This window comes from Littorina saxatilis, linkage group LG4 (genome assembly GCF_037325665.1).
Source record: "Littorina saxatilis isolate snail1 linkage group LG4, US_GU_Lsax_2.0, whole genome shotgun sequence".
Classification (NCBI taxonomy): domain Eukaryota; kingdom Metazoa; phylum Mollusca; class Gastropoda; order Littorinimorpha; family Littorinidae; genus Littorina; species Littorina saxatilis.
Window position 1 is genome coordinate 58384582 of NC_090248.1, and position 12569 is coordinate 58397150.

General features: G+C 44.8%; 2 protein-coding genes across 2 annotated transcripts in view; both read left to right on the top strand.

Moving 5' to 3' along the window:
• LOC138965201 (RNA-splicing ligase RtcB homolog) overlaps positions 1–12569 on the top strand; it is a 145398-nt gene that overhangs the window by 83029 nt on the left and 49800 nt on the right. The window lies entirely within an intron of this gene.
• LOC138963693 (uncharacterized) lies at positions 420–7185 on the top strand. Its single transcript, XM_070335540.1, has 5 exons — positions 420–1496; positions 1926–2113; positions 2495–3019; positions 3117–5726; positions 6578–7185. The coding sequence occupies exons 1-4, from the start codon at positions 420–422 to the stop codon at positions 4126–4128; spliced, it is 2802 nt and encodes a 933-aa protein (XP_070191641.1). The 3' UTR covers positions 4129–5726; positions 6578–7185.

The window sequence follows — 12569 nt, forward strand, 5'->3', positions numbered from 1 at the left end:
TGTGGTGTTTGTTGGTTTGTGTGAGGTAGTGGTGACCGTTTGATTTGAAATGTGGTGACTGTTTAGACATCCCGTGGGTGGTTGGAGGGGACTGGACATCTCTCAGCGGTTGAGAGGTGTTGGGTTACTTAGCCACAAAGGATTCATCTTTAGTCCATCCGTTAAAGTCAGACGGCGCCACTGAAGCAGATCGAACTAGCAAATACGCATGTATTCTATATTCGGATTCGGTTAAAGTAAAGTTTCATTCCGGTATTACGCTAAGGCTATGTGGCTATTGATTGTGGTAAAGTATAACCAAATGTCAATAACTTACGCGGATTTCGTCCGATTTCTCGGTGGGCTTCGGTACGCAGTTTGATGCGTTTTCCTTTCGCGTGCATGCAAATATTTTTTCAAGTAGCGCGTTTTCATCTGAAATGGCGACGGGAGGTGATAGTGTGGATTCTCCGGTGTCAGGGCGACTTAGGTCACAGGACGTGCCGACTGATAGTTTAACCGGATTAGTTACATCTGAACTCATGAGGAAGGCAAAATCAACTCGAGAGAAGCTTCTACATAGTCCAGGACGTGAAGAAGGGGAGTCCATTACGTACTACCAGAAGTTCATGACTTTAGGAACGCAGATGGAGTTGAAGGGAGATAGTCTTCGAGCATTCGCCGACGCTAAGATAAAGGAGATAGAGGACGTACGGGCCAACAAGGAGAGGTTGAGCTTAGAGAAGAAGAAATTGGCGATGGAGGAAAGGAAGCTGGAAGAAGCACGGGTGGAAGCCCAGAAGCAACGCGAGTTCGAGGAGAGTATAGCCCAGAAGCAGCGTGAGATGGAGGAAAAGAAACTAGGAGAAGCACGTGAAGAGGCCCAAAAGCAGCGTGACTTTGAGGAGGCCAAAGTTCAACGTATGGAAAGAATGGAGTCTGAAAGAATCGATGAGATGAAGAAACTTCAAGATGAAGCACAGAGGCACGCAGAACGATTAGAGGAACAAAGGGCAAATAATCAACGAGCTCATCAGAAGGCGAGGGATGGAATGGTAGAATCTACCAAAGTAACACTTCCTGCATTCGACGAGAACAAGGAGGATATAGAAGCTTATCTTACCAAATTCGAGAGATTCGCAGAGGAGTTAGACTGGGACCAGACAACATGGGCGAGACGGGTGAGTACCAAACTCAACGTGAAAGCGACGACCTTGATTGGGGATATGTCGAAGGAGGACGCTCGAGATTACCAGTTAGTGAAGAAAGAGTTACTGAGAGGATTCCGGTGTACAGCAGAATCGTACCGAGAGAAGTTCAGGGCAGCAAGAAGGAAGAGCGAAGAAACGTTTTCAACCTACGTGAGCCGGATAACGCGGTACCTGCACAGTTGGATGGACCTAGCGGAAAAACAACGAACTTACAAGGACCTCTTCGACCTGGTTCTTTTGGAACAGTTGCTTACTGGCATCCCGCAGTCTGTCGCTACGTTCATTCGACAGTCCAAAGCCACCAATGTAGCTGATTCAGTTGAGCAAGCTCAATGTTTCGTGGATGCACGTCCTGGTTTCGACTCATCACAGAAAGGGGGGAAAAACCAAGATAAAGGAAACAATGGGAAGACAGACAGTAAGGTGCAACTTACCCAGGGACAAAGGGTAAAAGATAGTACTGTCAAATGTTTCGGATGTGGAGGGGATCATTTCATAAGGAATTGCCCGGAAGCGGGGAAGCCGAGGGGTGGCGGAGAAATGTATGGGGCAGGCATACAATGTCACAAATGTCATAAGTTCGGACATGTCAAGAGGAACTGTCCAGGAATAACCCTTATCATCAGTCCAGAACCGGAGGAGACTGCAGTGAGAGAAGTTTTCTTGATGCGGGAGGTAGAAGCGAATTACAAGATCCATTCAGGGTTATGTGGGAAGTGTGATCGTCGTACTCAGGGAGAAACTTTCGACATGACAGTTAGGGTGAACGGGAAGGCAGTGGTAGCCATACGTGACACGGGAAGCCCAATGCTGTGTGTTAGCGCTGACCTCATCGACCCGGCTACGTACACAAACAGGACAAGAGAAGTGTCAGGAGTGTTTGAAGAGCAGGGAACAGAACAGGCTCCCATAGCCATCGTGAAGTTAGAATCTTCGGTGTTTGTAGGGAACGTGGAAGCTGTCGCTATTCAGAATATGGCAATTCCTGTATTGATAGGAAACTACATGGTCCTGCCAAATGGGAAGGAAGTGAGAGTTCCGGTGTACGGAAAGAAACATGTAATTCCATCTTTGTGCGCAGCAGTTCAGACGCGAGGACAAGCAAGGAGAGACGAGAGAGGGAATCTAACATTGAAGATTAATGGAGTCCCCTTGGCACAAAGGACCTGTGCTGAAATGGCTCAAGCACAAGAAGAGGATCCACACCTAAAACGTGTGCGCGAGTTGGCGGTGGAAAAGAAGCCATGGCGTCAACAAGGAACCGGGAATGTTCGATTCGTGATACGTAAAGCTTTGTTGTACAGAGAATACTCAGGTGCAGATGGAGTGGATCACCGACAGTTAGTGGTGCCCAGTGAGTTCCAGAATGAGGTGATGAGATTAGCTCACGATGCACCCATGGCAGGACACCTAGGGGGAACGAGAACCAGGAATAGGATATGGACAGAATTCTATTGGCCTGGTATGTGCCCCGACATCAGACGATACGTGGCATCATGTGACGCTTGCCAGAGAACTACGGCAAAAGGGAAAGTGAAGCCAGTACCATTGGAAAGAATGCCGTTGATCGATGTCCCGTTCAAGCAGGTAGCGGTGGACATCATAGGGCCGATTCATCCGCCGTCAGACCGAGGACACCGTTTCATACTGGTAACAGTAGACTATGCCACCCGGTATCCTGAAGCAACCCCTCTCAGGAAAATCGATACACCACATGTGGCGGAAGCGTTGTGGGAGAACTGGACCAGAGTGGGCATACCTGAAAAAGTGTTGTCAGATAACGGTACCCAGTTCAAGAGCGAAATGATGCAGGAGGTGTACAACCTGATGTCAGTACATGGAATGTACACAACTCCATACCACGCACAATGCAATGGTCTAGTTGAACGTTTCAATGGTACGCTGAAACAGATGCTGAAACGACAGGTTCATTCCGGTGTGTTTGTTTGCATATAGGGAAGTTCCTCAGGAGTCGTTAAAATTCTCACCGTTTGAACTACTCTATGGGCGAACTGTGAGGGGACCTATGCAGGTATTACGGAAGCTGTGGACCAAGGAAGAGACAGACCAAGAAGTGAGAACCACTGCCGAGTACGTTGTGGACCTGCGGAATCGAGTTGAGGAGACATGCAGGATTGCCAGAGAAAACCTCGGGAAGGCGACAGAGCGATACGCAAGGGCAGCGGACAGGAAGGCAGAAGACAGACAATTCAAGGAAGGAGATGAGGTGTTGCTGCTTCTTCCAATGAAAAAGAACAAGCTGGAAATCGCTTGGCGTGGACCTTACGTCATCAAGGAGCGATGCGGCATGAACGACTACCGGATTCAAGTGGGGAGTAAAAAGAAATTATTCCACGTCAACCTCTTGAAGAGATACGTCAGGAGGAGAGAGATCCCAGCGGTTGTAGGAGTGGTGCTGGAAGAAGAGGAACTGGAAGAAGTGCCTGAAGTCTCAGCAGGACAGAACACCATTCCATTAGTGCCATTAGAAGCGGGAGAGGGACCCAAAGATGTTAGCATCAATGACGTGTTACCCGCCCAAAAACAACAAGAGCTGAGGGATTTGACGATTGAGTTTGAGAACCAATTCACCGATCTTCCTCGTACCACAAATCTTGAGGAATGTGAAATCACCGTCCTCGAAGATACACCAGTGCGAGTGAGGCAGTACCCATTGCCTCACGTGGCCATGGATTGCATAAGGAAGGAAGTGCAAGACATGTTGAAGCTAGGCGTTATAGAGCCTTGTGCGTCGCCCTATAGTGCTCCATTGGTCTTGATCAAGAAGCCCGATGGAAAAATGAGAACCTGCCAGGATTTCAGGAAATTGAACCAGATTGTGCGGTTTGATGGTGAACCTCTGCCAGACGTCGAATATCTGTTCGCCAAGTTACATCGGGCTAAGTACTTGTCCAAACTGGATTTGACCAAAGGGTAATGGCAAATTCCGGTGAAAGAATCAGATCGAGACAAGACAGCATTCACGACCCCCCAAGGCCAGTTTAGATGGACTCGGATGCCGTTTGGGTTGAGAACAGCAGGTGCCATTTTCTCCAGGATGATGAGGAAACTCCTCGAGCCACTAGGAAGAACGGACGTGGATAACTTTGTGGACGACTTGTTGATCTCCAACGAGGACTGGGACGAACACCTGAGGGCTCTGCGGGCTGTACTCACACGGATGGCGGCAGCGGATCTGGCAGCCAGACCGAAGAAGTGTTTCCTGGGATACCAACAAGTAGTCTACCTGGGACACAAAGTGGGACAGGGATGCATGATGCCAGAGGAGGTGAAGATCGAGAAGTTCAAAGCACTGGAGGAACCCAAAACAAAGAAGGAAGTACGCAGGTTTTTGGGAATGCTCGGTTTCTATAGAAGGTACGTGCCACATTTCTCAGAAATTGCCCTACCACTGACGAACTTGACCAAGGGAAAGAAGTTCGAGGCAATCGAGTGGACACCGGCTTGTCAGGAAGCATTCGAGCGCTTGAAGGAAACTCTGGTCAGCCAACCTGTGGTACGATTGCCTGACCCCGAGAAAGAATTTGTGCTACGGACTGATGCGTCAGATGTGGGACTAGGCGCGGTGCTGTTGCAAGCAGATGAAAAGGGTGACCTGCAACCAGTGAGCTATGCCAGCAAAAAACTGATTCCTGCGGAAATCAACTACTCCACAATCGAGAAGGAATGCCTTGCAATGGTGTGGGGGATAAGGAAATTCGAGCCCTACCTTTTTGGGCAACATTTCACTTTGATGACAGATCACCAACCATTGCAGTACCTGCAGCAGGTAAGACCACACAACGGGAGGTTGACGAGATGGGCTCTGCAGTTGCAAGCTTATTCTTTCCGAGTGCAGACCATCAAAGGAGTGAACAACGTGGACGCTGACTTCATGAGTCGGGTTGCTCTTGATATATAGGGTGCTCACTGTTGGTGGTTACCGTTAGTTCGAGCTGGTGGTGGAGGTGTGTCACAACCCGAGGTTTTAGAGATGCAGGAAAAGCTTAAACAGGCTTTTTGTAGATACACGAGATGATGTAATTGTTATATGTTTGAGTGTATATAATAATTGTGTTATTTACAACATAAGCATTGGAGTCCAAACACTATTGTAGAATGTATGCGTGTGGGATGTGAGATGCTTTACGCCTGTAACTTCGCGTATTTGCAAGTTTGTGTCCGTATCGTGGAACGGGCTATAGTCACCCGGTAACGCGCGGTGAACAAACCAGGTCAAGCTGCAGAAAACGAAAGTTTGTAAATATTTGTTGGGCACAGTCGTGCAAATTAAATAATGTTCATTTCACCTGGTAAGATAATATAGTGTAATGCATAAATTATATTATAGCGTATCTATAGGCTATTTAGTAAGAGAAGCATTAACATAGTCCGGGTCAGCGGTGTACGAATACACTTTGGCACCCCGTCAGCGAACTAGCACGGTTTTGGTTCAGTGCTACCCGAGAGAGTCAACGGTACGGTTGCAGACGTACTGGCGGGCGCGAGTACTCCATCACCCGGCGGTTTTTTACGGTGAGCGTTGTCATTGACTTGGCGGGTGGACTATTGTTTCGAATTGCTGTGGCTGATGAGTAGATGTCGTTGTCTAATGTTTGTTTTGTTTGTGTTTACGTTTCGGTAGTGTTGTAATATTGTGGGATACGGTGATTTTGAAGCGTGTTTATGTCCGTGGGAATGTGCACGGGAAATATGAGAATTACATCGACCGGCCCATTACTACCTATTCGTATAGGGAGCCTCGGGATTTACATGTATATTAATGCATGTTTGGGAAGTGATATGCAGTGAACATACAGTGGAATTATATGTGTGTAATTATTTGCACATAACTGTTAAATATTCGTTTACACGGAATATCACATTTTATACAAGATGGCGGTCTACTTTCCGACAACTTTTGTATCCTTATGTTATTGAGCATGTTGTTTTATACCTTCATATTATAGTGTGTAATATTACGCGGGGAGTTATTATACATGTGGGGATTGGGTGTTGTGTCATGCAATTGTGGTTGCGTAATGTAATGTTAAAGTTGGATACCACAATCTAACATTTAGTGAACGTTTGTCCAGTTATTTGTAACATTATCACATGGCGTATATGGTCATGATAAATACAATAAGTTTATAGGTTTAAGCAAACTATGAATCTATATTGTAAAGCCCCGTTGTATAGCTAATGTATTAAATAATTATCCTTTTCCATACATGGTTACTTGGTGTAAAGTTTCGATCTTGATGTCCATCGGTATGATGCGCTAAAGGTTTGCATCACCGATGAACACTAACACAACCATCGATACACGCCAGGTAGCTAGGGACGTTATTGTTCAGTATTAACGTGCTGATTTTATTTACATGCAGTTGGCCGGAGAGAGAACGGAGGAGGGACGTATGTTCACGTGAAAGGCGTTGAGATCTGGACAGATGGGACGCTGTCAGGAGGCGACTACGGCTCACAGCAACGCAAGAAGAGCGGCGTGGGTTACTCCGACCAGTAGATTCCACCCAGAGTGTACGCAGGACCACCAGAAGACAGCATGAGGAAGGAGTCTGGTCAACTCTACATGCCTAGGAATCTGGGGAACAGCTCCGAAGGACTGGAGCTGGGTTCGACGTGCTTAGGCAGTCGGGGACCTTTCTAGGGGGTCAGAATCAGGAAGCTGCGGCCTTCTGAGGAGGGAAGGACATGTGAGGCCTTGGTGGGCGTTGTGTATTCCGAAAAAGCTAAGTACTCTGTCGTGGTTAAATCGTGTGTCTGTGTTCGTGTAATTTGGTGATGCGACCTTATTGAGCGCCGTATACTAACAGGCTATTTAACCATAGGGGGGGTGCTTAGGACTGGAGTTCCAGGATAATTTCATGTGAATTCATGTGTTGTAAATTTTCGTAGTATTTGTAGAGTGTACACGTTAAATGTGTGGATGTTTCGTGCATAAATTTGTGTTTATTATATAAAAGCTTATAAGTTACATGTGGTTCCTTTAGTCTTTTTATACACAGTGATGTCTGTCTCCACTTGTAAACTTTCTTGAGTGTGCGTTAGTGAGTGAGGTGTATGTTTGCGTGTGATCCCAAGATTGCTCAATCTTGTGGAGTTAAGTCGTCACGTGTCACCCGGTCACTTTTATAGTTTCCGAGAAAAGCCCAACGTTAAGTTGTTGGTTGCCGAACAGAAAAGGCTAGTTATCTCCCTTGTTTTTCTGATAACGTTCGTAAAAGGCTACAGATGTAAATACTTTGATGTAAAGAATAATCCTACAAAGTTTCAATCACATCCGATGAACTTTGTCAAAGATATAAAATGTCTAATTTTTCCTTTGACGCTGACCTGTGACCTTGAAAAAGGTCAAAGGTCAACGAAACCATCGTTAAAGTGTAGAGGTCATTGGAGGTCACGACTAAACAAAATATGAGCCGGATCGCTTTGATAGTTTCCGAGAAAAGTCCAACGTTAAGGTGGTGTCTACGGACGGCCGGCCGGACGGCCGGCCGGACGGCCGGCCGGACAGACTAACACTGACCGATTACATAGAGTCACTTTTTCTCAAGTGACTCAAAAAAGCTTTTGCGCACAAATCAGAAAATACATTGTACATTTTACTTACAGGCCAAACCGTGAGTTTCTGTGGCAAAGCCCGACCGAGGAAATTGCACTGGTTTTATTTTTAGATCAGTGGGAAATTTTCAAGAACAGACGCTTGCATTTGGATGTGTCCAATGATAGTAGGTTTGGTTGTGATCAATCAGAATAATGTAGGCAGGGATGTCGTTAGGCGTCGGACATCGGACATATAACGATGAAAATCCCCAAATGTTCGATTCACATTGCCGCATGTCGGTCAGATGTCTATCGTTTTAGCCTGAGCGTGGTCATTGTCCGATATGTACTCCATTCCTTCGGACAGCGCGATATTCGTTAATTTTCATTTCAAGATACAAATCTTCTAAAAGACCGAACGCTCTCGTGTTCAGCTGACACTGAAGTTGCCCGTGCCGTGTGCGGATCTTTTCTTTTGTTGGGAATTCCCGAACCGTCTGGTGCAGCGCACTGATCTAAACTGAATAGTGGATTATTTTTAGATCAGTGCATGCTACAGGAGTACGGGAGACAACTCCAACTGACTAAATTTGTCGTCTGCGTTTGTTTTCGATACGAGACGAAGCACTGACTTATGCAGCTGAAAAAAAACTAAAGCCTGCAAAAGATCAGCATTAGATCAAACCGATCAACTTTTATCCAAATCATGCAGTTTGTAATCAAAGTAAGAGCTCTGAAGTTGTTCATGTTGATTTCTTTTTTGTGGTTTCTTTGAAAGTGAAACTAAACAAATACAACATTATACGCACACTGTGTTGAAGTATTTACTATATTATGTGTGTGTTCTACAGCGCCCGCGCGTGGGTGTGTGTGTGTGTGTGTTCGTGTGGGCGCATGACTTTGGGGTTCACATGGTTTGTTTGTTTGTTTGTTTCAGACCCACACCCATATACACACATTTCACATTTAAACCATTTGTCGGCCCCCTGTCGATATTTATCGACTAAGTTCCTTTGTGTTGCATTGTTGTGCAAGATGACTGAGTGTGTGCAAGAAACCACTTTGACCATTCACCTAAAAATTACATGAAGGAACGTCTGGGAACCTGCTGATTTGAATCAGCAAATTTTCTTGTTGTTGTTGCGAAGCGAAGCGGCTTCCCAGTGCGGAAGGTAGGCAGTTTGTGCATCAAACAGTGTTGTTGTGATGGATGGATGAGTGAGTGATGAGGGTGAATGAGTTAGTTAAACTGTGACTGAATATCTATTGATTGATTGATATTAAAGTGAACATTAGGGGAGGGGGGGGGGGTAGAAATGCACCATTGTGCACTCGCCTTGGTGTAAGGAACACTACTGCAGTCTCCAACAGCTTCAAAGTGGGTTAGACAGGCTCTTGATAAAGACTGAGGCAAAATGTGCCAAATCACACATTGTCTTGTAAGAAGGAAAAATCTTCCTTTGTCACCTTTCTGCACTTTTTTGATTTTGAGTGCATAGCCACAATGGTCACAGACAAGATGCATCAAACAGATTTGAAAAAGACCCCAAACTGAACTTGTTATGACTATTTGTAACCCCTCTCACCTTTTTGACTTGGCCGTACCCAAGCAAAAAGGCTAAAAAAAATCATAACTAATTCCATGTTGACTTTTTGGTGGGGTGGACCTATTGTTCCAGACTCGCCTTGATTAGAGCAACACTAGTGCAGTGTCCAACAGCTTTTAAAATTTGTTTTGACCTCTTGACAATGTACATGTAAACAATCATGTAACCCTAATCCCTGACTGTTGTGTAGTAAGACAAAATCTTCATTTCTCCCCTTTCTCCACTTTTTTGTGTGTCAGTGCATAGCCACAATGGTCACAGAAAAGATGCATCAAACAGATTTGAAAAAGACCCAAAACTGAATTTGTTATGAATATTTCTCACCTTTTTTGGACTTGGGGGGGTAAAAAATCAAGGGTCTGCCAAACCCGGCAAATGCAGTAGGCAGCCCAGAGAACCCTAAGTACCTCTCCCAAAGATGGTACTTTTCGGCAAGATTTACAGTTTCAAGTTGTCAGGACAAATTTGGCCAAAAAACCCCACCCAAAATCTTCATTTTTCCCCTTTCTTCACTTCACCCAAATTCAACATGTGCCCGTACAATACCGCTTCTTTTATGAAAACATTGCTTCGGCCATGTTGATTTTAATCAACCAATTTTCTTGTTGGAATTGTAAATCGGTTTGAGCTGTAAATCATGACTCGCGTTATAGAAAAGTGTTTTCTTTTCTATTTTTTTTTTTCATTGTTAGGTGGATTTCAGCGTTTTAGTACAGTGGTCGCCGGTTAATATGACCGCGGTTAATATGACCAGCCGCGTATTATGACCAATTTTACCCGGTCCGGAATTGTCCTTCTTTGTTATGTATTAGAAAAAGCCGCTTAATATGACCACAACGCCGCTTAATATGGCCACATTGTTTCGAGAAAATGGCAACAAGTTCACATCTTTTTCAGTTTGAAATCACTCGGGGGGGAAAAATACATACGATTTTTTGAAAAAGGCAAAAAGACGTGCGATATTCTCTTTATTTTTCGTGAATGAAACTAAAGTGATCAGTGCTCAGTGCTCAGTGATCTCTAATGTCGCGATCATTATTCTCTCTTTTCTTCCCCGAGACTGAGCGTCATAAAAAAGGCAAAAAAGCGTGCGATCTTTTCATTATTTCCCGTGAATAAATCTAAAGTGATCACGAACATTATTCTCTCTTTTTTTGGCAAACAGAGCACGAGCCAACCAATCTTTCAGTCTGATTCAAGAGGAAACAATGTCGAAACGAAAACGCCAAGATCGTACAGCCGAGGAAAAGCTAGAACTTATTGACAAATTTAAAGCTCTACCATCCTGTAGTATGCGTGAGAGTGCTGCACAGTTGGGCGTCAACAGAGGATTTTTGACAAACATTCTCAAGAATGAAGACAGCGTGAGGAAGGAGTGCGCAACGCAGGATTCACCGCAACGAAAGCGCCTACGACATGGAAAAGACAAAGATGTGGAAGATGGTCTTTTTCAGTGGTTCCAGAAGATGAGAGCAAAGAACGCGCCAATTCATGGACCATTGTTGTTTACAAAAGCAGAAGAATTGGTTACGGCTCTCGGACACACTGAATTCAAACCAACCGATGGAAGGTTTTCTCGTTGGAAAGTTCGCAACGGCTTGACATTTCATAAAATTCACGGTGAAGCCCAAGACGCCGATTTTGATGCTGCTAAGACATGGAAAGACGACGTCCTTCCGAATCTGCTCGCAGATTATGCCCCATCGGAAATTTACAATGCTGATGAAACCGGGATTTACTTCAGAGCTTTGCCGGACAGCACATACGTCTCGAACAGACACATTTTCTTACAATTATTAATTACACAAAAATGTTTCGTTTTGCGATTTTTTTTTTAGTCGTTTTCTCTAACATCGGTTAATATGACCAGCCGCTTATTATGACCATTTTAACCCGGTCCCAAAGTGGTCATATTAACCGGCGACCACTGTACAAGCAGTGGCTAGCAAAGACTCACTCAATTTGTGTGTGCGCTTGAAAGCGCGCGCGTGTTTGTGTGTGTCAATGTGTGTGTGTGTGTGTGTGTGTGTGTGTGTGAGTATGTGTGTGTGTGTGTGTGTGTGTGTGTGTGTGTGTGTGTGTGTGTGTGTGATCAAAAGTTGACGAGGGCGGGCGGGGGAGGGGGGGGTGGTTGGTGGGTTGGGATTGCGCCGGGGCACTAAGGACACTAATTGTTTGTAGTGCGATTCAGGCAAAACTACGGGACAGATGTTTATGTAACCTTGCAAACAAGTTTTCTGACCCCCACCCCTTCACCCGCATTCAAACACTTGGGTCAGTGCTCTTCCAACTGACCTGCTAGGCTCACAAATGATTTGTATCTTCACCTTTTTTCAGCCAAGATATGGGGTGGGGCGGGAAACATTTTTGAGTAAGAAAAAAAGGAAACGCTTAAAAAAATTTTTTTTAAAGGTATTGTGATCAGTGAACTTATCTGTATTCAAATGTGGTTATAATTTGTGATGACATTTTGTGTTATAACGTTTTTACCACTAAATTAAAACAGTCTGGTTTTCTTCGCGTTTTCGATGTACACTCTTGATTTATAAATACTGACACTCATCTTACAAACTTGTGTGTGTGTGTGTGTGTGTGTGTGTGTGTGTGTGTGTGTGTGTGTGTGTGTGTGTGTGTGTGTGTGTTTGTGATTAGTGGGGTGGGCGGGTGGTGGAGGGGGGTGGTATTGGATCGGGGGGGGGGGGGGAGGGGTTGGCAGGGGGTATCGGTGCACTAAAGGCACCAAGTGTTTGGGTGTTTGTGTTTGTATTGCGTTTCAGAGAAAACTACTATACAGATTTTTATGAAACTCTGCACACTTCTCCCTACCACCTGACCTACTGGGCTCCCAAATGAATGTTTTCATCAATTTTTGTCAGTCAAGATATGGGGGTGGGGGTGGTGCGGGGATAATTGTGGAGTAAGCAATAAGGAAACACGTTATGGTTTTCTTAGGTATTGCAACGGTATATAGTGAAGTTAGCTGTGTTCAAATTTGTTTATGATCTGTCGAGCCAATTTTGTGTTACAGCGTTTTTGAGTGATAATTGTTGTGTACGCTCTCGCCAATCCTGGATAATTTTCGGCATGCACATTGATAAGTACCGTATTATAATAAAGTGATACTCTCCATTCTTTTAACTATACACAAAGTAATGTTTTATTGGTCTTTTCTAAAGATAAAAATGTCAGTTACGATGACGTTACGAAT

What these genes read in the sequence shown, in the direction of transcription:
- LOC138963693 (XM_070335540.1), top strand. Translation starts at nt 420, where the DNA reads ATGGCGACGGGAGGTGATAGTGTGGATTCTCCGGTGTCAGGGCGACTT. An exon ending in GACAGTCCAAAGCCACCAAT is followed by an intron (nt 1,497 to 1,925) that starts GTAGCTGATTCA and finishes CGTCGTACTCAG; the next exon opens with GGAGAAACTTTCGACATGAC. An exon ending in CAGGAGGTGTACAACCTGAT is followed by an intron (nt 3,020 to 3,116) that starts GTCAGTACATGG and finishes CTGAAACGACAG; the next exon opens with GTTCATTCCGGTGTGTTTGT.